Source organism: Rhinoraja longicauda, chromosome 2, assembly GCF_053455715.1.
Source record: "Rhinoraja longicauda isolate Sanriku21f chromosome 2, sRhiLon1.1, whole genome shotgun sequence".
NCBI classification, from domain to species: Eukaryota; Metazoa; Chordata; class Chondrichthyes; order Rajiformes; family Arhynchobatidae; genus Rhinoraja; species Rhinoraja longicauda.
The window spans coordinates 90047921-90075306 of NC_135954.1; the positions used below are offsets into that span (position 1 = coordinate 90047921).

General features: G+C 39.1%; 2 protein-coding genes across 12 annotated transcripts in view; one reads left to right on the plus strand and one right to left on the minus strand.

The window, feature by feature from the left end:
• Positions 1-24079, plus strand: part of tex10 (testis expressed 10) — a 52410-nt gene extending 28331 nt beyond the window's left edge. The window contains exons 9-15 of the mRNA XM_078423502.1: positions 2717-2894; positions 11057-11145; positions 13271-13404; positions 15842-15922; positions 20102-20283; positions 21812-22022; positions 23354-24079. Of these exons, the coding sequence (XP_078279628.1) occupies positions 2717-2894; positions 11057-11145; positions 13271-13404; positions 15842-15922; positions 20102-20283; positions 21812-22022; positions 23354-23449 (971 nt within the window). The 3' untranslated portion in view covers positions 23450-24079. The remainder of the gene's footprint in view (positions 1-2716; positions 2895-11056; positions 11146-13270; positions 13405-15841; positions 15923-20101; positions 20284-21811; positions 22023-23353) is intronic.
• invs (inversin) overlaps positions 24045-27386 on the minus strand; it is a 169891-nt gene continuing 166549 nt past the window's right edge. For all 11 annotated transcript variants that reach the window (XM_078423464.1, XM_078423482.1, XM_078423427.1 and 8 more), the window contains one exon: positions 24045-25040. In XM_078423464.1, the coding sequence (XP_078279590.1) occupies positions 24925-25040 (116 nt within the window). In that variant the 3' untranslated portion in view covers positions 24045-24924. The remainder of the gene's footprint in view (positions 25041-27386) is intronic.

Consider the following 27386-nt stretch of genomic DNA (forward strand, 5'->3'; position numbering starts at 1 on the left):
ATTTTGGGGTTTCATTTCAGATTTCTAATGCCTGCATGTGATTGATTTCTCTTGATCATTCATGTTCAAAAATGAAGGGAAGAGAAAAACTGTTAGCTGACGTTAATGTAAAACTGGATTTAAATAGTAGGGATCCAATTAAATATTAGGACAACAGCCATTGAATTGTGTTTACATAATTTGAATACGGGATATTAGGAAATATTATACTGCCATATATAAATATTTGGTAGAAAAAGTACAGTTTCATTGAAAATCAGGTATTTTATTGAGCAGATTGAATTTTGCATTTTGAAAATAATTCTCATGATGGCTGAGTGCAAGAAGATAGTGGATTGCTATGCAGGATGTATTCGTGTTCATTCCACTTCCTTGGGGAGTTGATTTTTGAGAAATAAGAGAAGCATTCAATTTGACCCTCGCATTTGTTGGTCTAGCTGTTTTTAGTCTGGGCAATATTTCAAACTGATGTCATTCAGAAATGAAAAACAGTTTTTGTTAATGATTTACAACCAAAATTCAACATATAAACATAGCACAAAAAGTAAGGAAATGTGTGTTTGGTAGATTATTTCTTTGTTGTAACAATGCTTCTTGGCAATAAATCTTATACCGTTGGAAAGCCTGTTTATTTCCCTTTTAAATGGTGCCACATTTGTAAGGAACATGCATTTGTGGGATGAGCAGCAGAGCTGAGTATGTGGGTTGCGCCCATGAAAAATCTGCCAAATCTTCTCTGCCAATGCCAAACAGCTTATTCTGCCATTCACTCTTGTTCGGTGTTGTTTGGTGGATTGGATGATTGAAGTCTGAAGAAACAAGACATATTGGCAATTTAACAATTTATTCATTTAATAAACAGGAGCCTCAGTAGCGTGCGGAAGAACCATACACAGCCACAACAGCCTGGCACCTCCTCCTCATGCTGATCACTAGCCTGGTCACACACTGTTGTGGGATGGCATCCCATTCTTCAACCAGCATTTGTTGCAAGTCAGCCAATGTGGTTGTGTTGGTCACTCTGGCACGAACAGCACGCCCAAGCTGATCCCACAAGTGTTCAATGGGGTTGAGGTCAGGACTGCTGGCAGGCCATTCCATCCTCTCCACTCCCAAATTCTGGAGGTAGTCTCTGAGAAACCCTGCTCTGTGGGGGCGAGCATTGTCATCTTGGAGGATAGAGTTCGGTCCCAGACTGTGGAGATATGGGATTGCCACTGGTTGCAGAATCTCATCTCGATATCTCTGCATTGAGATTGCCTCCAATGATGACAAGCCTCGTTTTTCCAGTGAGGGAGATGTCGCCCCACACCATCACACTGCCTCCACCAAAAGATGTTACTCTATCGGTGCAGCAATCAGCATAGCGTTCTCCGCGTCTTCTCCACACTTTGACCCCATGATCCAACTGTCGTAGGCAGAATCTGGACTCATCGCTGAACATAACGTTCCTCCACATGTTCAGGTTCCAGTGCACGTGTTGCCGACACCAGCGCAAACGGGCCTGATGGTGAAGGGCAGTCATGGCAGGCCTCCTGGCAGCCCTATGAGACCGGAGATCGGCTGCGTGCAGTCTGTTCCGAATTGTCTGGGCAGAGAGCCGTTGGCCATATCGTCCTGCAAACCTTGACTGCAAATCTGTAGAAGACAGCCTACGGTTCCTAATTGCTGACAGGGTAAGGAAACGGTCTTCTTCGGGTGTCGTCTTCTTGGGACGCCCACTTCGCGGCCTGTCTCTGACATCCCCCGTTATATGGAACTTGGCCTTTACTTTGGAGATGGTACTAGGGCTCACTCCAAATAATGCCGCAACTTGGTTTTGCGGAACACCAGCTTGAAGTTGCCCTATTGCACGGGCCCTATCCAGATCAGTCAAACGTGGCATGCCGATTCTTGGAGCAGACACCTACTGACCCCTGTAGCAGGGCCCATGCTCACAGATGCTGCCAATCAGGTGCCAATCAGGCACCTGATTGTCAGCACCTGGGGGTACCAGAAGCTCAAAACAAGAGTCAATAGCAACAGCAGAATAAGCTGTTTGGCATTGGCAGAGAAGATTTGGCAAATTTTTCATGGGCGCAACCCATATACTCAGTCAGCTCTGCTGCTCATCCCACAAATGCATGTTCCTTACAAATGTGGCACCATTTAAAAGGGAAATAAACAGGCTTTCCAATGGTATAAGATTTATTGCCAAGAAGCATTGTTACAACAAAGAATTAATCTACCAAACACAAATTTCCTTACTTTTTGTGCTATGTTTATATTATATTTTTTGCTTTCCCAAATATACCAAAGTAGACATTTAAAAACTGGATTTTTCTTTGTTATAAGAATTCATATGTGCCTACATGTTTCCTTTTGATGCAGAAGTTGCATGCTAATGATGGGAGCAAGAAAGGTGCAAATCAGTGAGGAAACCAGAACAGTTTTTTTAGTAAGCAAATGACCCAGTCTGAATAAGGGTCTTGAACCAAAACGTCACCCATTTCTCTCCAGAGATGCTATCAGTCCTGCTGAGTTACTCCAACATTTTGTGCCTGACCCAGATATTTCCTTTGTTTGCACCTTAGATCAACCAATTTTAATTGGTTATGTCAGCAAATATTATTGGAGCCTTTTTTATAATTAGTTCATTATTGATTTATGAAACTAGCCACTGTCTTAATGCTGGAATATCCCAAGATATCTAATTGATATTGTAATCTTTGTTTAGATCCACAAGATGGCACTTTAGTGCTGCTTCCATCTGAAACTCAACATTCTTTGGTGCAACTTGTATATTTCTTGCCACGTATTTCATCAGAGTTACTGTCCTGTCTGAGTCGTTGTTGCACTATGGGAAGGTTATCCACCAAACTTGCTATTAATCTAATCCGAATACTGCACACAAGGTAGGTTTGCAAATTAGAATTTATTAAAATTTGCGTTTTCTTCTGAACCATAGAGGCAAAATAATGCTCTTATCTAGAATCTAATACAATGTAATCTTGTTAAGTATAAATGTGAGGTTATCCAGTTTGGTGGTAAGAACAGGAAGGCAGATTATTATCTGAATGGTGTCAAGTTAGGAAAAGGGGAAGTACAAAGAGATCTGGGTGTCCTTGTTCATCAATCACTGAAAGTAAGCATGCAGGTACAGCAGGCAGTGAAGAAAGCTAATGGCATGTTGGCCTTCATGACAAAAGGAGTTGAGTATAGAAGCAAAGAGGTCCTTCTGCAGTTACACAGAGCCCTAGTGAGACCACACCTAGAGTACTGTGTGCAGTTTTGGTCTCCATATTTGAGGAAGGACATTCTTGCTATTGAGGGAGTGCAGCGTAGGTTTACTAAGTTAATTCCTGGAATGGCGGGACTGTCGTATGTTGAAAGACTGGAGCGACTGGGCTTGAACACTGGAATTTAGAAGGATGAGAGGGGATCTTATTGAAACATATAAGATTATTAAGGGATTGGACACGCTAGAGGTAGGAAACATGTTCCCGATGTTGGGGGAGTCTCACCCCGATCTCTCCCTTTTCTCCCCTCTCCCATAAGGCAAAACGTACAGAAGTTTAAAAATGTATACTTCCTGATTCGGGGACAGTTTCTTCACTGCTGTTATCAGGCAACTGAACTGTCCTATCACCAACTAGAGAGCAGACATGACTTAACATTTATTTACCTCATTGGAGACCTTCGAACTACTTGTAATTGGACTTTATCTTGCATTAATCGTTATGCTCTTTATCCTGAGTCTGTACACCGTGGACAACTTGATTGTTATCCTGTATAGTATTTTCGCTGACTGGTTAGCATGCAACAAAAGAGCATTTTACTGTACTGTGGTACATGTGAGACCACACCTAGAGTACTGTGTGCAGTTTTGGTCTCCAAATTTGAGGAAGGACATTCTTGCTATTGAGGGAGTGCAGCGTAGGTTTACTAAGTTAATTCCTGGAATGGCGGGACTGTCGTATGTTGAAAGACTGGAGCGACTGGGCTTGTATACACTGGAATTTAGAAGGATGAGAGGGGATCTTATTGAAACATATAAGATTATTAAGGGATTGGACACGCTAGAGGTAGGAAACATGTTCCCGATGTTGGGGGAGTCTCACCCCGATCTCTCCCTTTTCTCCCCTCTCCCATAAGGCAAAACGTACAGAAGTTTGAAAATGTATACTTCCTGATTCGGGGACAGTTTCTTCACTGCTGTTATCAGGCAACTGAACTGTCCTATCACCAACTAGAGAGCAGACATGACTTAACATTTATTTACCTCATTGGAGACCTTCGAACTACTTGTAATTGGACTTTATCTTGCATTAATCGTTATGCTCTTTATCCTGAGTCTGTACACCGTGGACAACTTGATTGTTATCCTGTATAGTATTTTCGCTGACTGGTTAGCATGCAACAAAAGAGCATTTTACTGTACTGTGGTACATGTGACAATAATAATAAATTAAACTAAACGATGGAAACACAAAAGAAACTGCTCGAGGAATTTGGCATATGAGGGTAGAAATAAACAGTCAACATTTCGGGTGAGACATTTCATTTTGACTCTGTCCAGATGAAGAGTCTCTACCTTAAACATGATTGTCCATTTCTCTCCACGGATGCTGCCTCACCTGCTGAGTTCCTCCAGCAGTTTGTTTTTTGCTTTTAAAACCAACCATTTGTTCTGATTTAACTGATAAATTAATTAAGCCATTGTGTGCTTTCTTATTTTAATTCAAAGAATATGAAAGGACTGGGTCATACAGGAGCCAATTTTAGTTGAGATTGTAGAAGTGGTTTGTTAAAAAATCTATCAAGATATGGAGCATTGAAAGGAGAGGTTATGGGTTCAATCTCATTCTTGTCAGTCATTTAAAAGAAAATCGCCTGTCTGTCTGGATGAACTTCTCCAGTTTCTGTGCTATTTTCAAGGACAATACAATAGACATAACCTTTAAAATGCCCTTTTTGCTCAAAGTGACAATTATGTCATCTCAGTAGACAGTGGCTTTTGACCTTCTGTTTGTGAGCTGGTGAAAGAAATGTGGCAGCAGCTATTACTTTCCCAAATGGGAATTCCTTCTTTCTCCATGGAGAAGAATTTGAGGAGGATGGGGAGTGGATAAAAAATAAAGTGAAGTGTAGCAGTAAGGTCTATCTTTGATTTTACTTTTGTACCAAAGTTATAAAAATGTGTCTTTTCTGCATGTTTGCTTTCTGAAGAAAATCAAAAGTAGATAATAGGATATTTTTGAGTAAAAGAGTAGAATGCAGCATATTTTACAGTTTAGAAATTATTTTTTTAACAACATTTTTAGTTTATAATTCTTGAAGTTAGGTTTTTTCCAGTGCTGTTGACAATGTGATGTTAAAACAATAAAGTTGCTATTGTATAGGCTATTGGGAAATTGGGTGAATGTTAAGACAATGGAGAAATTTATTGTGATAATCTCTGGAATGGGAGGCTTCAATCATGAGCAGAAATGGGAAAAGCTGTTTGATACAATGATACAAGATATATACAATAAGTGGGATTTACTGTTGTTTAAAACTAACTTAGAGTTAAGCCAAATTCGTAATTGATGGAAAAGGATCCTAGTTTAGTCAAATGGGGAGATTGTGGAAGGGCATGCCATAATCTTCCAATCCTTTTTACAAGGGAATGTCGCAGGACTAGCGAGGATAGGAACAGGAAGATAGGACATGCATAGCTGAGGAGTTGGTGCAGTGGCAGGGATTCAGAGTTTTGGGGCATTGGGATCTCTTCTGGGGAGAGGTGACCTTTATAAGAGGGGTGGGTTGCACCTGAACTGGAGGGGAACCAATATCCTGTTGGCAGGTTTGCTAGTACTACTTGGGTGGGTTTAAATTAGATTGGCAGAGATAGAAACATAGAAACTTAGAAAATAGGTGCAGGAGGAGGCCATTCAGCCCTTCGAGCCAGCACCGCCATTCATTGTGATCACGGCTGATCGTCCACACTCAATCAGATCTCCCAACCCTTCCGAATTTGGCGGAAAGTTTCCACTTGTTTCATTTCCGCCATTCCGATTTCACCTCACATTTTTCTGCAAAACACATACCTCGCCTTGCCCCGCCTCACGCCGCTGGCCTCGCCTCGTCGCTGGCCCCGGGGGAAATGGGGTAGGGGAGTGGGGGAAGTAGGGGTAGAGTGGGAGTGGGGGGTGGGTAGTGGAGGAGTGGGGGTAGTGGGGAGGAGTGGGGGGTGGGGGGGACATGGACTGTTGTGATTTGCTGTTGAAGACCACTAGAGCAAGTATGTCTTCAATGAAATTAGGTATGTGCATTTTTAAATGAAACTCTTTCTTCATAACTTAGTCATACATTTTGTGTAAAGAAAAAGCAAAATAAAGAAAACAAAACAACAATTTTTTCTTTGTGTTGTAAAAAGTATTTCTGTTCAATAACCTTTCTATAAATAGAATATACTCATGATAGACCTGACATTGTACATGGAGTCAAAGAACTACAGACTGTTGGAAATAATAATGTAGTGCAACGCGTATGCGCATTTGGCGTGCATACTTTTTTTTGCTGAAAAGTTGCATTACACGCCATATTATGAATTTTGATGTAAAATTTTGAATTTTGGACATCAAAATTCTGAATTTGTAAAATCAAATGTTGGGAGGTCTGATCAATAACCCGTGCCTGCCTTCTCACCATATCCTTTGATTCCACTAGCCCCTAGAGCTCTATCTAACTTTTTCTTAAATCCATCCAGTGATTTGGCCTCCACTGCCCTCAGTGACAGAGAATTCCACAAATTCACAACTCTCTGGGTGAAAAAGTTCCTCCTTACCTCAGTTTTAAATGGCCTCCCCTAATCCCAGGGAATAACCTTGTGAACCTAAGATGCACTGCCTTAATTACAAGGATGTCCTTCCTCAAATTAGGAGACCAAAACTGTACACAATCCTCCAGATGTGGTCTTACCAGGGCCCTATACAACTGCAGAAGAACCTCTTTACTCCTATACTGAAATCCTCTCAATATGAGAGGATTATCTTTCTTCATTGCCTGCTGTACCTGCACGCCAACTTTCAGTGACTGGTGTACAAGGATACCCAGGCCTCGCTGCACTTCCCCCTTACCTAACCTAACACCATTGAGATAATAATCTGCCTCCTTGTTTTTGCTGCCAAAGTGGATAAGCTCACTTTTATCTATATTATACCGTATCAGCCACGCATCTGCCCACTCACTCAATCTGTCCAGGTCAACCTGCAACCTCCTAACATCCTCTGCACAGTTCACACTGCCACCCAGCTTTGTGTTATCCGCAAACTTGCTAGTGTTGCTTCTAATTCCCTCTTCCAAATCATTAATATATATGGTAAACAGTTGCGGCCCCAACACCGAGTCTTGCAGCACTCCACTCGCCACTGTCTGCCATTCTGAAAAGGACCCGTTTACTTCTACTCTTTGCTCCCTGTCTGCCAACCAATTTTCTATCCATGTCAACACCCTACCCCCAATACCATGTGCTCTAATTTTGCTCACCAATCTCCCCTGTGGGACCTTATCAAAGGCTTTCTGAAAGTCTCTATACACTACATCCACTGACTCCCCTTCATCCATTTTACTTGTCACATCCTCAAAAAATTCCAGATTGCAGGATCCAATGCAAGATTGAGACAGGCGAGAGGCTGGAACTCAGTATGGAAGGTGATGAAAGAAAGTTCGGTGGACAGGATGGGAAGGAGCATGGCAGGGAGATGATTGAATTGGATTTATTTTAATGCGTGAGGCATGATGGGAAAAGCGGATGAACTCTGGGTGTGGATAGGTACGTACGACTGGGAGGTTATGGAAACCTGAGTAAGAGAGGGACATGACTGGCAGCTTAATGTTCTAGGGTGCAGTGGCTACAGGTTGAGATAGAAGTGGGGGTAAAAGAGGAGGGAGTATTACTTTATTCATTGAGGAGAATGTCGTGGCAGTAATCTGAGGTCACATGATTGATGGTTCGTCCGGTGAGGCTGTAAGGGAGGAGCTGAGTAAGAAAAAGGGAATGATTACCTTTTTGGGAGTGCACTACAGGCTCCCAAATAGTCATCAGGAATTAGGAGAACAAATATGCCAGGAGATTGCAGGCAGGTGCAAAACGAGTGCGAGTGAGAAACATCGACCATTGCACTTTTGGAGATGTTCCTCATTTATCCAGTTTATCATCAGGGAAGTAGTTCTATTGGTTTAAACCAGGGGCCTCAAAACTTTTCAGCATGAGGGCCACATTATATATTTGCCACATTTTTGCAGGCCATATAAAAAAATAAAGAAATGTCAGTTTTATAAATTTAATGAGGTTTATATGGCAACAAATAAATAATATTCAAATTTTTTAAAGAGCTTGAAATATTGGAATATATATACTGTAGGTATACAATTATTTATAAATCAGAAAAAATACAGTGACCACCAGTGGGCATGCAGACAGTATAGAAATATCATATAATATAATGGCGGAGTAACCACGGGTAGGCACCAAGAAATCATTAAAATTTGAAATTATTATTAAGTCGGCAGCTGCATACAAGCCCTCAACTTGATAGCCTACCTGTGCTCTGATGGTTTGACTGCTCAATTAGAACTGTAGGAAAGTTGGCGTGCTGATAAGTGGTATTTTTGTTCTTGAAATCAGTATAGAATTGTATCGCATTCAACAGCGTACTTGCATATTGAGATACAAGACATGTATTTGTAATTTCCTTTGAACTGTGATCTAAAATCTGATGGTTTCTAATTAACCCAGTCATTGAAATTAATTTATAATACATTATAACATTTTACCCTGTAGGTGGTAGTATTTTATTCTGCAGCTTTCTTGTCCAACGGGTATTGTGGACAGATTTTCGTGGTTTTCCACACACAAATCAAGAAAGTGAGGTCATATTTAAAAGGACAATTTTCTGAGGTTCATAAAGAGTCTGGTGATATCTAAAAGCATGTTTGATCATTTCTGGCAGCTATTTTAATAGCATTGTTTGTGCTAACAAGGGACTGGATGTCTTTTCAGCAACCATTTGAGCAATTAGTGATGACTGGTTCTGCTCAAGGTTTCCTTCTGTGATTTGGATACATGGTTAGGATATTAACCCAATGTTGGCATGTGGTGCAAAATCATAACAAAATAATAGGTGACTCAGCGAGCGAAGAAGGTAAAATTGAAAATTGATCGCATAAAATTATAACTGTGTTTTGCTCAATATTCCAGCATCTGCATTTCCTTGAGGTTTTATGCACCTCTGTTTTGTTGATACCAAATGCCATGCCAAATGTATGCACACATCAAAAACGTAACATGATGTAACACATATAAAGCCTAGAAAGCTGGAGCACAAGAGTCTTTATAAGGCCTTTGCCCTTAGTTTAGTTTAATTATTGTTTAATTTATTGGCACATGTACTTAGGGACAGTGAAAAGCTTTTTGTTGTGTGCTATCCAGCTATACATTGATTACAATCAAGCCATCCACAGTGTACAGCTACAAGATAAAGGGAATAACGTTTAATGCAAGATAAATTCCATTTAAAGAATTTCGTTTAAAGATAATCTGAGGATCTCCAGTGGGACAGATGATGATAGGATGGTTCATTTGCCTGATAACAGCAGGCAAGGAACTGTCTTTGAATTTGGCGGTGTATGTTTTCACACTTCTGTACCTCTTGCCTGTTGGGATAGGGGAGAAGTTGGACTGTCCGGGGTGAGGCTGGTGGCCTTACCGAGGCAGCATGAAGTGTAGATGGAGTCAATGGAAGGAAGGTTGGAGGGGATGATACTATTGAATGCCGAGTTGTAGTCCATAAACAACAACCTGACGACGTATGAGGTCTCGTATTTAAAAACACTAATGCAATAGTGTCCTAACTCAATGGTTCAATGGTCCGTTATTGTCACATGTACCGAGCTACAGTGAAATTTGATTTACCATACAGTCATACCAAAAAAGCAACAAGATACAAAACTACATAAAGATTAAACATAAACAGCCACCGTAGCAGTGTGTGAGAATCCCTCGGGCACGCAGCATAAGCAGAGACCCACTGCCATCAGTTCAATGTCCGGGCCACACACATGCTCCTTCACCGTGATGTGATCAGAGTTGTACCGACCGCTGTCACTCTCTCTGCAGTCCCTGTCCGCCCGAACAGTTAGAAAGCTGTCCACACTTGCACCAGACTCCAGGATGTTCTCATGGTGTGATGTCCCCGCAAACACCGAGATCACTGCACTCGCGGCACTCCCTCCAAGTCCTCACCAGCGCAGGCAACACGTCCATCTTGTTTTTTGGCGACCTCGCATTTCTTCCTCCTTTTCTCCCGTGGTCGGGGCGATCGAAGCATCCGCAGTTGGGGCGATCGAAGCCCCGCATCGGAGCGATCGAGGCTCCCGCGATCAGGGCAGTCGAAGCTCCTGCGGTTGGAGCTCCCGAAGTATAAGATTATTAAGGGGTTGGACACGTTAGAGGCAGGAAACATGTTCCCAATGTTGGGCGAGTCCAGAACAAGGGGCCACAGTTTAAGAATAAGGGGTAGGCCATTTAGAACTGAGATGAGGAAAACCTTTTTCAGTCAGAGAGTTGTGAATCTGTGGAATTCTCTGCCTCAGAAGGCAGTGGAGGTCAAGTCTCTGAATGCATTCAAGAGAGAGCTAGATAGAGCTCTTAAGGATAGCGGAGTCAGGGGGTATGGGGAGAAGGCAGGAACGGGGTACTGATTGAGAATGATCAGCCATGATCACATTGAATGGCGGTGCTGGCTCGAATTGCCGAATGGCCTCCTCCTGCACCTATTGTCTATAATAGAGGCTATAACTTTATGATCATATTTTAAAAATGGATCCATTTAAATTTTAACCTGGAGGCACTCAGATCACGATTTATTCCAATCTCAATCAGTCTTTATTTTTCAAATGTGCTTGTGAGTTGTTTTCTCTTTACTTATCAAAACTATAAGATTAAGGAAAATACATCCTAATTGGTTTTTGTAGGTATTTATGTGGAGAACTAAAAAATGTAAAGTACTTTATGTCAATTATTTAATTTTAGGTCCTATTTTGGTGGATGGGGTCCTTCACTTCCCAACAGCTTGGTCACTGATGTGGATTACTTCAGTTTTCTGTTTTCTACATTGACAGGTGTGAACAATTTAAATTTCTTCTTTTGTATTTAATATTAAAAGTCTTTGTTTGCATTCAAGCGTTCTGCAGTTGTAGACACAACCGACTGCATATGCTGGAATCTTGACAAAAACACACAGTACTGGAGTAACTCAATGGATCAGGTAATATTGGGATGGGAATGGACATGTGATTCAGGTCAGGGCTCTTCAGATTGAAGGGTCCCATCTCGAAAATATGTCTATCCATTTCCTCCATAGATGTTGCCTGACCCCCATTCCCGCCCCCCAGCATTTTGTGCTTTTCTTTAGTGATTTTAAAAAAAAGTATCATTATTATTAAAGCCTCAGTGGTCCAAAAGGATAGAACTAATCGTTGGTGATCATTGGTCGATGCAAACTTGATGGGCTGTGTCTCTAAACTGGGCAACACAGTGGCACAGTGGTGGAGTTGCTGCCTTACATCCATTCCTTCTCTGCAGAGATGCTGCCTTTCCCACTGAATTACTCCACCATTTTGTAGCTATCTTTGAAGTTATTTGGCGATGAGTTCTGTGGGGCAGTAGCAGGCATAACTAATGGACCTATCAGGGTCACCTTGTTTGTGAATTTTGGACAGGAGATAGAAGCAAATGGTGTGGGGTTGGGGAACCATAAGTTTGGAGGTTGTTGAGGGAAGATGGCCAGAGGTGGTGATATCGGAGAGACGTTAGATATGAGTTATCTTTGGGGTACTGTTAGATTCTTTCCAGTGACTGACTTGGAGCTAACAAGAAACTTTTAGTCAAGAAATTATTTATCCTAGTATTGATAATATAAGCTCCTGATTTACAGGGAAAATTGTGCTTGGAATTTAGGTGTGGGTTGGTATGAATCAATTTGGAAAACTCGAATAAGTGCAAGAATGAAGCCTGCTAAAATGTGAAATAGTCAACCAATTCCAACCTATCCATGGCATCATAACAATGTGATTATAAATTCCACAAGATCTGTCTACATGAACAGGTCAGAGGCTGGATGTCGTGCATGAACAAATTCCCAAATGACTTACCAAAATCTATCTTCCATTTACTAGGCAGAGATCAGTAATTATGTGGACTTCACTTGACTGGATGAATGTAGTTCCAATAACACTCAAGAAATACAAACACCATACAAGATAAAGCAGCCTACTTGACGGGCACTCCATTCACTTTTCAAAACACTTACTCCTTCCAAAGGATGACCTTGACTGCAGTGGGTATATGTGCAAAATCCCAACTTGAACCCCATAATCAGGTTTTTCCATTGGAGACCTAAAGGACTTCTATGCTCAAATATTGCATCACAGATTTATTTCCCTTGTTTTACCATGGTTATTGACATTTTCATGATTAGTTAAATTGACTTTGCTTTAATACAGATGTCAAGAATCAAGTGTTGAATTGTCATATGTAATGATAATGGAACAATTAAATTATTGCGGCAGCCTGACAGGCATGTAAACAATACACACAGATAATATATAATAAACAAAAATTCAATAGATTAATAACCTCAGTACAAGTGCAAATGTAAACCCAAAGTCCTTGGTGCAGCCAAAGACAATCCATAGTTCATAGTTGAGGTTAGTGTTATGCAGAGTTCAAGAGCATGATGGTCGTTGGAAGAACCATTTCTTGAACCTAGTAGACATGGTTTTAGATTTGTTTACCACCTTTCTGATAGTAGGAATGAAATGAGAATGTAAGCAGGGTGGTGTGGGTCTTTGATACTGGCTGTCTTTTTGTGGCAGCACCTCTGATAGATCCCATCAATGGTAGGGATGTCAGCACTTGTGATGGACTGGTCGGTGTCTAACCTCCTTCGTTCCTGAGTGATTGAGTTGCTGAATCAGGCCTTGATGCTCCCGACTGTATGAATACCTGTTAAGGAAGTAGAGGCTCTTAAAGTTGATGGGTTTCTTTTATGATTGCATCATTGTGCTACGCGAAAGAGTTTGCTAAATGCAATCACCGTGAGAATTTTTGAAGTCCATTTTTAACTTAATTTTCTGCATGACACACCAGAGGTAGCATCAGAATGGACACATTTTATAAAATGTGTTTTACTAAGAAGTTTGGTTTACAATATTTTTATTTTCTGACCATTTTTATGCGTTGCAGGATTCTCGGGAGAAGAATTGACTTGGCTTCAGAACAGCAGCAGTAATCCTCATATAAGTCAGTCCCAATTTTCGTCAATCCATCTTTATGTGACTGACCTAGACCAGTTTGTCCACCACTGGGAGATAACTGAGGTAATTCGTTGCATTTGCAGTGACGCTTATAGTGAATGACAGCTGTCACAGTATGGATATTGTTGATGTCAAGAGATACCATGTGGACACAATAACGTGCTTTATATTTATTCAGCAAATTGCATTATATTATGAACAGTTTGTGTTCTTCAAAAGTTTTGAAGTGTGATATTTCTTCTGAATCAGACATGGACTTTTTTCCCCCCCACAATAACCTGTTCTTATCTTGATAAATAATAACATCCTGTAATTTCTTTAGAACTTGAGCATTTTAAAATAAAAATCATGTTTATATAAATATTGTGTGAATCTTGTAAGGTAGGCAAGTGACTTTAAGTGAAAATTAAATTGTTTGTTTTTTGCGCAATTAGCAAATTTCCTGAATTTTAGACGTTTCTTAATATTTTAACTTTTTATTTTCTTTGCATTAATAAATGTGCAATGGACCACTATGCTGGCCAGCTGTGCTTAATTTTCCCTCTCAATTTACTGTACTACTATTATATGTAATGTTGTGAGGCACTGGTATTTATCCTTCCTAATTTTCTTTTACTCACTCCCTTCTCTGCTTCTGTATCCTGATGCATCTTTCCTTTACCTAAAATGTTCAAACCAACCGTACTGCTACCCTTCAAAAGGCATGAACATTGATATATAAGACAGTCAGGAAGTTTCTTTGCTTGTTGTTGTCTTGATTCGATCGAACGTAATGTGCTGTGGAGTTAATGCTGAGATTTCCACAGCCTCGGCTGCCAGCTCCTACTGGATTGAACCTCCTGATTAAGATACATACAGGAATTATGGTTTATTGACTGGTCACTATGATTTTGTGCTTGTATCTATGACCGTTGTTTGATTACTCTTTGGGATAACTCTTCCAGTTTTGACATATCCCTAAATGTTGGTGAAGAAGTTATAGTAGCTTCAGATAGTCACAAAGTGCTAGATTAACTCAGTGGGTCAAGCAGCATCTTTGCACAAAGAGGACGGGTGACATTTCGTGTCGGGACCCTTCTTCCGACTGAAAGTAGAGGGGAGGGAACTGCAGGTAAGAAAAGGCCAGAACAAAGGTGGACCGGAACAGATGACTAAGATAGGGTGGAGCCCATAATGGCCCATTGTTGACTGGGGAAGAGGTGACAGCCAAGAGATAAAGGAGAACAGTGGAACTAGTAGGCTTCTTTATGAATTGTCTTATGTCCACAAAAGCTTTACATTTCTGTTTTCAAAACATCACTTTGTACAGAACAGAACTCCAATCTTAATGCTCTATGGAACAGTGCATAACTGTTCTTAGCATGTTGACAATCTTTGCAATTTTTCTGTTTTAGTCCATTAAACAAACTTTGTGCATGTCTTTATTTGCTAAATGAAATGAAAGGATGTATTTTGTCACTACGATTGTAAGCAAAAAGTAAAATATGTCAATTGAAATTATTTATATGAATATTTCAAGATCTAAGAATCCCAAATAAATTAAGTAGTGAGAAATATTAATGTCACTTTGACAATTAAATATCCGAACCATGACATTCATTTGTTGAATGGCTTACTGAGATAGAGCTTTCCAATTGCAGTCCACATATATTCTTAGCAGCAAAGGCATCTCCAACCAGCACAGCCTGTATTGGAAATTGATTTGCCTTGTGAATGCAAAATAACTCAATAACAATAGATTTTTAAAATGTTTTCAGAAAAGTAATGTAGTTATTGTTGCTATTTTTAATGTTGTGATTGTGAGGAAAATATTGTATTTTTGTGTATAAGAGGAAAGTGCATCAGCCTGTATTACCCCAGCAGATACGTGACTGCCAATCAATAGCAATATGGTTAACTCTAAATTAGAACATAGATTGCACACTGAAAAAGCCCACAAGCCTGTCAGTTTTGTCAAAGCTGCTACAATAGTCTTAATGGATTACTGACCTGAACACACGAATCAGACATGACAAAGCATATTTCCCAGCAAGGGAAGGTTTGTTCTGTATACTATGGACAATATACAGGCAATGTCAGATGTCGGTATTATAACGTTACAGTCATGAATTTATAGAACAAAAAATAGGTCATTTGGCTCAACTCGATCATGCCAATCTTTAGATTTATGTTTATTAATGTCACATGTACCATTGTATAGTGAAAAACTTTGTTCTGCATGTTATCTGCACAGAGCAGATATACAATACATAGTGACAACCATTTATTGTTTCATTTGGAGGTTGGAGGCTTGAAAGTACATTTTGGTTTTGGTGCACATTTTCATATATTTATATTTAGGCTTACAGGGTCTAACCTTCACTAATGTTTAGTGCTAAATCTGAGTTGTCTGCCTATGTATAATTTAGATTTTATATTTGGGAAAATAACTGGCATTCATAATGCCATTGTCTACGAGTCCCTTGTTTGTTATTTACTGCTTTGATGCTTTACCTTTCAGGTGGCATGCCAATGCTTATCATCAGTACCTTCTAGAATCCAGTGCTGTGATATCCTACAAAGTGCTATCTGCAAACATCTAGTAAGTCTGGTAATCGGTTAAATTATTATGGATGAATAATTGTTTGAGAATGTTTTTTTTTAATGTGAAGGCCTGAAGAGCATTGCTGTATTTAGTTAACTGTTGCAGCAGACAAAAAGGATGCAATCACTCAATATTAATTCAATATTAATGTAGAATTCTGTATTTTCTAGCCATCCAAGCATAAAAGAGATGTAATGCTGCAAGAAGGCAGAAAGTTGACACCAAATACTTTTAACAAACACTGAAAAATTTGGGGGGGGGTGTGAGGGTGTTGCCACAAACTTAATGGATGGCCAAAGACGTGCCATGAAAGACAGGAAAGCAAAGGTGAATAGTCATCATGGGAAATGGCTAAAGTTCAATGAACTATAATGTAGATCAAGAGAACCTAGGCCAGAGGACTGATTTTGATTTGGAAAGGAAATTTCTGTTTTCTTCAACACTCAAAGTTTCTTGAATTTCACAGGCGGTTAGGGTTCATAGTATAAGGCATAATGGTAATTTATGTATCTGTTTATTTATTTATTGACGGGACAGTGACACCGCGGTAGAGTTGCTGCCTTATACCACCAGAGACCCGGGTCCAATCCTGACTACAGGTGCAGTCTGTATGGAGCCTGTACATTCTCTCTTTGACCGCGTGGAGTTTCTCCCGGTATTCTGGCTTCCTCCCACAATCCAAAGATGTGCAAGTTTGTAAGTTAATTGGCTTCTGTAAATTGTCCCTGGTGTGTAGGATAGAACTAGTGTACGGATGATCGCTGGTCGCGCGGATTCAGCGGCACAAAGGTCCTGTTCTCACGCTGTATCTCTAAACCTCTATCCTTGACTTGAACTGAGAAGCCACATGAGAGAGTAGCTCAGAGTCAACAACACAACATAAACAGGAAACATAAATAGCAAATCTACTTTCCTGAAGGAATTTGGTGAACCATGTAAAAAAAAAAAACTTTTTTGATATTGGTATTAGTTTATTATTATCACAAGTACCGTTAAGGTTTTTATGATACCGTGATATACTTTGCAAATGCAAAAGGGAAAATAAACAGGGTGCAGAATGTAATGTCACAGCTTCAGAGAAAGTGCAGATGAAACAAAGGGTCGCACTGAGGTAGATGAAAAAATCCTGTGAGAGGTCTATTCAAGACTCTGATAAGTGGGGAAGAATTTGGTGGTATGTGATTTCAAACTTTTGTATCTTCTGCGCCACAGGAGAGGGGAGAAAAAAGACTGACTGGCACATGAGTTGTCCTTGATCAGTCTGAAGAAGGGTCCTGACCCAAACTGTCGCCTATGTTGCCTGACTCGCTGAGTTACTGCAGCATTTTGTGTGTGTCTTTGGTTTAAAACCAGCATCTGCAGTTCCTTGTTATTACAATGTGCTGGATTATGTTGGCTGCTTTCCCAAAGCAGTTTGAAGTATAGATGACGGGGTGTGGGTTGTTAGTTGGTTTGATGGACTGGACTGCCTTCACAACACTGCAATTTCTTGCTGTCTTGGCCAGAGAAGTTGCTATGCCGATCTGTGATGTGCTGGACAGGATGCTTTTTATGGTGTGTCTAGAAATTGTTAAGAGTCTATGGAGACATGCTGAATTTCCTTCGTCTGAGATAGTCGAGGCATTGGTGTGCTTTCTTGACCGTATCCTCTATATGATTGGGTTATGTCAAATTGTCTGCAAAATTTATACCTAGGAAATTGAAATCCTCAACCATCTCCACTTTAGCACCATTGATGCAAACGAGGGCATGTACTGAAGTCAATGACCAGCTCCTTTGTTTTGCTGACATTAAGAGGTTATTGTCTTGAAAATATGCTACTATGCTCTCCATCTCCTGTCTGTACACTGTCTCATCATTGTGTGAGATCCAGCTTACTACGGTGGTGTCATCTACAAATTTATAAATAGACAAGTAAAGAATTTGGCAGCACAGTCTGGAGTATATTGGGAGTATAGTAAGAGGCTGAGAACTCAGCTATGTGGAGCACTAATGTTGAGAGTTATCATGGAGGATGCTTACTGAGTGCGGTCTATGGGTCAAGAAGTTATGGATCCAATTCCAGAGGAGGGTACTGAGTAATAGGTCAATAATTACGAGTCTGATGTAGGTGTCCTTGTTATCCAGGAGAACATCTGGTCTAAGGAAACTTTTTTGCCCTTCTGTTTCCACTTCCGGTGACGATTTGCAATTGGCTCTGGCCGTTTGAGTCCCTAATCTTGACCGTATCCTCTATATGATTGAGCTATGTCAAATTGTCTGCGAAATTTATACCTAGGAAATTTAAATTCTCGACCATCACTTTAGCACCATTGATGCAAACGAGGCATGTACTTTCCATTGTGTTATTTGCACACATATGTAGATAGACCATGTACATATATTTTCTCAAGGAAGTACTAAATGGCGCTCCAATTTTCTTTGCTCTATTCATATTGTACCAGAAACCTGCTTTGTTCAATTTTAGTTTCCTAATTCTGACTATTTATGACAAACTTGTTCTATTTAACACATAGACAATGAAATGGCTGCTGATTTTATTGAAACAATTTTTAAAAATTATGTACTACGCTTGCTTTAAAGAGGGAACCTCTAGTCCCTCAAAGCAACATAACAAATGAGACAAGTGAAACTCTTCTTAAAGTAATGTTAATTTGATCAAATTATCATGTTACAATTTGAGAATATTTTTTGCTAAAATTCATTTTGAAACAAAGTTGGCAATTCATATTTTTGCTCTTTGTTCTTTTTCAAATAAGTAATTAAATGTCATTATTTTATTTAAAGACTATATATCACATCTAATTTTAGACTACTGCAGGCAAATGCTTAAGTTAAAAAAGGCTTATTGCAAATTTGTTATCCATTTCTGAAATTCTTCAATCAAAATTTTGACCATGAACTGTAATTAATAGATGTAATGACACTAATAAAAATGTTATGTTGAATTATTTTTAGGACGATTCATTTTTAGTGAAAGATAAATGTTTCCACTGTCTTACATGGAATTCCCAATTTTTATTTTTACTACGAGGTACAACATTTCCTTGTTATTTTAATAGCCAAGTTATAATTCCCTGTAGCTAAAAAAGTATTGAGCGAATAACCTGGAAGGGATAGCCTCAAACAGAAAGTGTTGGTGATTTGAATGTAATGTAAAACCAGCTTTCTTAAAGCTTTATCTCCAAAAAAACAAATTTAAAGTTGAAATGAATTTGAATTCATATTTGAATGATTTGAAAGTCGCTTAAAAAGTTTATTATTTTGTTCTTAAACGTACACGAATGACGTTCAATGTTTAAAGCGTGGCTTGCCTTTAAGATCATACACAGCTGATCCTTTCAAAGCTTCACGGTATTATGAGCAAATCAGAGCATTGCTTCTGTTTGCTTTCTGTATGACGTGGAGCTAATTATCTATTTTCAGCACAGTAGAAACTTTTCCGCAAAATGAAGTAGCCAGATTCGGAAGCACAATGCATTTGGGTGTCTGCAAATTCCACATATAACCTAATCCATTTGTGGTAGGGAAAGTATATCTGACCAAAAACAAGAGCCTTAAATAGGAGTGGGTGTAGGATTTGGTATTGTTTGCTGTACCATTTTACTTTAAAAAAAAACATGCATCGTGAAGTTCAAATTAAAGTTCTAATGTATTTAATCACATTTTTCTTGAATGTTAACTCTGTCGGCTTACCATTACGGCCATCTCTGGTTTAATCTGCAATTAATCATTTCAGCAATTTATTTCCGTTAACATAAAGTCAGTTGATCATTTATGCTCAGACAATGCACTAAGGATCTTGGAGTTTATTTTAAACATCCTTAAGAGTGGCCATGCCCCAAAAGCAAACTTTGGAGCAAACTTATGATTAAAACTATACCTTTTCTTTGCTCAATCAACCTAATGGATGGTAAAATAGGGCATTCACCTGGAAATCTAAGACCACCTCCTCCTTCCCAGTATCTGTTGCTAGCAGAGCCTTGCATCAGCAATGATATCAGAATGCTAGAGCTTTGCAAGTTAGTTGTTATCAACTGAAATAAAGTAAATTAATAAGTATTTCTTATTTTCATGTTCTGATTGGATCTCGAGTAGGTTTTTTAATTTAGCTGTGGATTTTCATTGCTAAGTAGTCATTTGTTTTGTAATATGAACTGTGTTTTGTCTCCTCAGGTGGGTGTGAATCTTTTACCAGACAGCACAGCAGGGTCAATCCTAAAAACTGTTGGCCAACTCATCGATCCAGCCTTTATTCCCAATGATTGTTTGTTGAATTTCCTTGTCGGGAGTTGCTACAGCCTCCTTTACTTCATCCTAACCTCGGAAAGGAACAACAAAGGAAATGTACAGAAAAGGTCATTAAAATGACTTTAGATTTTTTTGCTCTCATTTCTCTAGATTCACTCACATTTGTCTTTGATTGCCAGGAAGGTCAGTTTCTGGGACCATGTGCTTTTCCCAGTGGTCACTCATGCTTCACATAATGAGAAGCCCACATCAATATGCCATATTGAAAACCCAAAATAATAATTTTACACAAGTTATGTAATTTGCAACTTCGTAATCAATATCCCACAACCCCAAATTTCATGAGTGCTTTTATGGCTCTTCCCATTTTTAATTGGATGTAGACCAATAACAAGACAAAGCTTCTGATCGACAAACGCAGAAATATCAAAGAATGCAGAGAAAAAAATAAAACTGTCGGTGCAGCATAGAATAATTGTGAGATACCTTCTATTTAGCAGTTTATGGATTATTTGTATGTTTGTTTATTTCTTACTTTTTGAACTTTTTTTAAACCATCACATTTTAATATCATGTGGTTTTGCATCATTTTATATTTGATCTATGAAATACTTTAGGTTGTTCACTTTGTAAATGTTTATGTTCAGAAAAATTATTATTTACTATATGAGACCAACTGTTTAAAAGTAACTTACCTCTATATCCTACACTGCACTCCCCATAATCACCAACAATTCCACACATCTTGCCTGCAATTTCTGTTGGATGGATGTGAGGGAGAAAATAAAGAGATAGGTATTACATCTCCCTGCTGTTCCAGGGAAAGTACCTGGGGCATGATTTTGCAATTTTAATTGTCATTAATATTTTAATGAAGTCATATCATATCATATCATATATATACAGCCGGAAACAGGCCTTTTCGGCCCTCCAAGTCCGTGCCGCCCAGTGATCCCCGTACATTAACACTATCCTACACCCACTAGGGACAATTTTTACATTTACCCAGCCAATTAACCTACATACCTGTACGTCTTTGGAGTGTGGGAGGAAACCGAAGATCTCGGAGAAAACCCACGCAGGTCACGGGGAGAACGTACAAACTCCTTACAGTGCAGCACCCGTAGTCAGGATCGAACCTGAGTCTCCGGCGCTGCATTCGCTGTAAAGCAGCAACTCTACCGCTGCGCTACCGTGCCGCCACTACGTCATCCTTATAATATTTTTGTAGGAGGCCGATATATTGGAGTCTATTTCTCATATTCATTTATCTGCCCTTTGTGCAAGGCTATACATGACATATAATTTTATATATTTAAGATTCAGATTTGTGTATTTTTGGTGAACAACAGATATTCTATGTAGACACAAGAAACTGTAGATGCTAAAATCTTGAGCAAATCACAGAAAATGCTGGAGGAACTCAGCAGGTCAGGCAGCATCAAATATTTGATCAAGATCAAAGGCTGGACTTTTTCCTGTAAATTTGCCCACAATTCCAGCAACGTCCTGAACATTTATTGCGTATTAAGTGATTTAAAAATGTGAATAATTATTTTGTTTTTGCTATCTTTTTTATGGCCTGTTTTCTCTGGTGGTGTTGAAAGGATTATGTTTTGAAAATATTTTTTGCAGAGAATTTCTGTGGGGAGCATGCCTAACAGCACTGGCCCGCATCCCACGCTTGCTTCGACTGATGCTGCAGAATCTGCGAGTGAACGGTGCCTGCCAGGGGGAACTTCCTGTTATTGCACAGATCCTTCGCCTTCTGCTTCAGCAAACTCAGCTTAGACAACACATGGTGGCAAATGCAGCAATGGTGCAACATGTCATTCAGGATATCACGGTATTGCTGCCTTTCTGCACAGTATTCCAAGAGTATTATCATCTTGTGCTTTCATGAATATCTACTGCGATTTATTGTCTTGCAGCTTTGGGTATACATTTCTCCCTTCTAGCTTGGCCTCTGTGAAGTATTCCTTTCTGATCAACAAACCACTATTTAATGGGGGGGTGGGGGGGTTTCCGGGGAAAATGTCTTGCTTTTGTTGGGTGAAATCTCTGCAGTTTCTATTCTCCACTCGCTAAATACAGTTGTTGTTTTGTGTATAAATTTATTTTTTACGGGAATGGTCCCAGAGAGATTTCCACTGTAAGGTTACACTACATTGTACCTGAAGCAAAGAAAGTTGAGAGGAGATTTGCTCAAAGTACACAAGATAGTGAGTTTTATCTCAATAGTTTTGTGAACTCTAATGCAAATTCGGAAGTCATCAACTGACATGTGTTTTTGGCCACAGAAATTAGCTGTTAAAAGTCACTGAATTTTTAGCAGAATTATACAAAATAACCAGTTGGAGCTTAATTGGACATCTGTAAAATTCTACCATGATACATCACTTTTCTCTTTTGTGTCTCTTTATGGAAACTAGGGAAGCCGGAATAATGTTTTCAATATTCCAGGATTTAAGGAAGTAGCATATTTCAAACAATATATAATGTTTAAATTTAGAAGACAGAATTTAAGAAGATCTAGTAATTTCTGAAATTATCATGTTCCTCCTTATTTGTCCACATTGAGTTGCATGTAAATTGACCAACTTCCACAGTAGACTGAAGAATATCTTGTGGTAATTTAGTTTTTTTTACCCTTGTGCTGTAGTAGTTTTATGGTGCATTACTGAATATAGAAACAAAGAAACTTTCATTTATCTTCAAATTGTTTCTGCTGAGATAATGCGAACTCCACCAATAAAACATGTACTCATGCCAAAATTACTAAGATAGAGATTATTGCTTTAATGTTTGACTTTACCTTGTATGTAGAAGTTGAAATGCATTTACCAACATTTACAATGGCTAGTCAGGTCTATATGGGAGGTCAATTCTATGTATGTACAAGAGTTTGCTTTTTATATATATAATTGAACATTAGTTTTAATTCCTCTTTTATGATTTGTTTGTGTAAGGTGTTAAGTAATGTAGTTGGCAGTGGATCACTGAGACCTTATAGGTGGATTCCATTTCATCCAGACAATGGAAATGCATGGTTTTGTTTTCAGCAACTATTGCTGATCATTTTTTGCTTTGTATTTCAGGATATAAGATGTTTGAAATAGGTTGCCCTTCAGTAAATTTGTTTATTTATATTTTTTATGAAACTATTTTTTTTCTCAGAACTTCAAGACTGATGATTTCCAAGAGCAGTGGTTAACTGATCTCCATTACTACTTCAGAATCTACCTAGCAGCCAGTCTCCCAGTTACCTATTAAAGAATGAAATCCAGGAAAATTATAATACCAGCTCTTTAAGTGCTTGCATCAATCAAAAGATGTGTATAGAGGATTTACATCTCGATAGTTATAGAGCAAAGTTTACAAATATAGAGAATAAGATGGAAGTCTTGTTTCTCAGTTGTTCCTTGGGATAAGTGTGTTTATCTTTAAATACTTCAGGATAAGAAGTTAAACATGTCCATTGGTTGAGGGTGATGTAACATGTATCAATAGTAATACACTCCTTATTTTGTTGGATAATTTCCTTTGCATGTATTTAATGTGTTCGCTGAGAATCTGTGTTTAAAATAATAACTTTTCAAGGTTTTGCTCAGTGAGTGAAGGTCTAAGATTTTACTAAACTTCCATAAGTGTTCTCTTATCCCAATTTCTTAATCAACTACACCAATGCTTATTGCTGTACAGCAAGTTTAAAATTAGTTTGTTATCATCATATACGTTTACGGAAATATCCCATACTTTTTGTGCAGCTTTTTATAAACTAAGTTTTCAAACATGAATCTTAATTATGTATCCTTCCATCCGTTTAACCAATTTCTGTTTAATTTCAAGATTTGTTAGTTTTTGTTTGCAATCATTTACCTTGTTACACTTATAAACAATAATAATTAAAAACTTTATTCACATGTATATACACTTAATAAAAATTACAAAAATAACATGTTGGTAATATCATGAGACATTTCTGATTCAAAACCTTGTTTAAGTGGATAACATGGTTTTCTCCACGTTAAGCTGAGATGAATTGGAGCATAAATACAGAAGAAATCTGGTAAGGTGTGGATGTTAAACGTACTTTTGCTGTTTGCTACATTATAACCAATTTTCTATATTTGGATTTATTTCCACAAACATGAAGCGTAATACAGTTTATAGCTGGTGCTTGCTAGTGAATTATTCCATTTATATTATGTGATACTTATAAAAATCCCATTCTAGCTCGTTTGGCAGTACATAATCGAACCATATCGGTAATGTACATGGAATTGGGTCCGAGTATTTCTTTTTTGTTTCAGATAATGTTGTATTCTGTAATGGCTTGCACACTCTAAACACAGTTTTTAAAGAGGGAAGTAGATACATTTCTGAAATCATTTAAATGGTATGGGAGATGAGCAGGATAATGGGAATAGGTAGGTATATCTTTCTGATTGTTTTCACAGGAACAATGGAATGAATGGCTGCTTTCTGTGGCGCAACTTCTATGGCTTCAGCCAGTTGATCTAGGAAAATATAAGTTTTTGTTTTCTTAGATATAATCAGTAATTTATATCCTAAATATGGAGTTTCCTTAAACATGTCTCCCGAAATACACTCTTTAGCAAGCTTCTGAGAAAAGTCCAGAAAAGTCTTTCTTATTTTGTTTTTCTTTAGGAATATCCATGCAGTTAAAAGAGCTGAAAAGGCCATTCTTGCAGCATATGCAATGTTAGCAGTCCTGCATTGCTCCATTATTCTTCAGATCTAGTTCTATGTGACAAACTTGATGTGTGCGGTCGCATGTTGTAGGAGAACTGTTTAGAATTTCTAGTGTTTCCAAGGAGCTGAACACTTTGAAAGGTACTCACTGTGGACAAAAGCAGACAAGATTACATCAAAACTGTTCATTTTAAGCATAACTTTGTTACAAATATTCCATTATTCGGGAATTTTCTCGTTCTTAACTTCTGAAAGCACAAAAATTGTCCGTTAGTTTGTTTTGATTATTAGGTGCAGTTCAATAGGGGAAAATAGGTAACCTGCTTCCATCCTTCTGTAGTAACCATTGCACTGTTGGAAGATTGGTTGATGAAGGGGAAACACTTTTAGAGATGTTACAATTTTTGTGCTCACAGCTTGGGGTAATGTAGCCCAATACAGAGTCTGATCATAGAGTGATAGTGTGGAAACAGGCCCTTCGGCCCAACTATGTCCCAGCTACACTAGTCCCACTTGCCTGCACTTGGTCCATGTCCCTCCAAACCTGTCTAATTGTTTCTTACACGATAGGATAGTCCCAGCCTCAACTACCTCCTCAGGCAGCTTGTTCCATACACCCATCACCCTTTGTGTGAAAAAGTTACCCCTCGGATTCCCATTAAATCTTTTCCCCTTCATGTTGGACCTATGTCCTTTGGTCCTTGATTCCCCTACTCTGGGCAAATGACTGTGCATCTACCCGATCTATTCCTCTCATGATTTTGTACACCTTTATAAGATCTCCCCATGGAATCGAGACCCAGCCTACTCACACTCTCTAGTGCTAGCAACATCCTCGTAAATCTTTTCTGAACCCTTTCAAGCTTGACAATATCATTCCTATAACTTGGTGCCCAGAACTGAACACAATATTGTAAATGTGGTCTCACCAACGTCTTATACAATTGCAACATGACCTCCCAACTTCTATACTCAATACTCTGACTGATGAAGGACAAAGTGGCAAAAGCCTTTTTGACCACCTTATCTACCTGCAACTCGACCTTCAAAGAATCATGCACCTGTTCTCCTAGATCCCTCTGCTCTACAACACTACCTAGAGGCTTACCATTTACTATGTAGGTCCTGTCCTTGTTTGACATCCCAAAATGCAACACCTCAAACTTTTCTGTATTAAATTCCATCAACTATTCCTCTGCCCACCTGGCCAATCAATCCAGATCCTGCTGCAATTGTTCACAACCATCTTCACTGTCTGCAAAACCACTAACTTTTGTATCATCAGCAAACTTGCTAATCTTGCCCTATATGTACTCATCCAAATCATTGATGTAGATGACAAACAGTAACGGGCCCAGCACCGAACCCCGAGGCACACCACTAGTCACAGGCCTCCAGTCTGTGAAGCAACCTTCCACCATTACCCTCTGCTTCCTTCCATGGACCCAATTTGCTATCCATCCCTAATCAGCCCTTGCCCATCCAAATGCCTGTACATCCTATCCCTCAGAATACTCTCCAGTAACTTACCAACTGCAGATGTTAAGCTCACCGGCTTATAGTTCCCAGCATTTTCCCTGTAGCCCTTCTTGAAAAGAGGCACAACATTTGCCAACCACCAGTCTTCCGGCACCTCTCCTGTATTTAAGGACGATTCGTAAATTTCAACCAGGGCTCCTGCAATTTCCTCTCTAGTTTCTCGCAACGTTCTCGGATATATCTGATCAGGCCCTGGAGATTTGTCTACCTTCAAACACTGCAGTACCTTCAGTATTTCTTTGTCAATAACCCAGACTGCTCTTAAGACACTTCCATTGACTGCCCCAAGTTCCTCCGTCCTACTGTCTTTCTCCTTGGTAAATACAGATTTAAAAAACTCCAATGAGTTTTGGAAACCATGAGTCTAAAATTATATGCTCTTTTCAAGCATATGTTTTATTGTGTCATGTCACAAAATACTAAAAAAAAATGAAGATAATGTTTAGACACAAAATGCTGGACTAACTCAGCGGGACAGGCAGTATCTGGAGAGAAGGAATGGGTGACATTTTGGGTTGAGACCCTTCAGACTGACAGTCTTGACCTGAAACTTCACCCATTCCTTCTATCCAGAGATGCTGCCTGTCCCACTGAGTTACTCCAGTAGTTTGTGTCTATCTTCGGTGTAAACCAGCATCTGTAGTTCCTTCCCATACCAGATAATGTTTTGGATGTTTTCTGAAGTAAGAACCTTGTTGGGCATAATGAGGATCAGGAGAAGAGCAGGCATCTGTGATGTGAATTCACAGAACCAGATGCTCGAATTGAAGAAGAGAGAAAAGCAACAATATAATTCTGCCATTTCTACATAACAGTCTGTGCCTTATGATTTGATATTGGTGACTCTCTTTCTATCATCATATCATATCATATATATACAGCCGGAAACAGGCCTTTTCGGCCCACCAAGTCCGTGCCGCCCAGCGATCCCCGTACATTAACACTATCCTACACC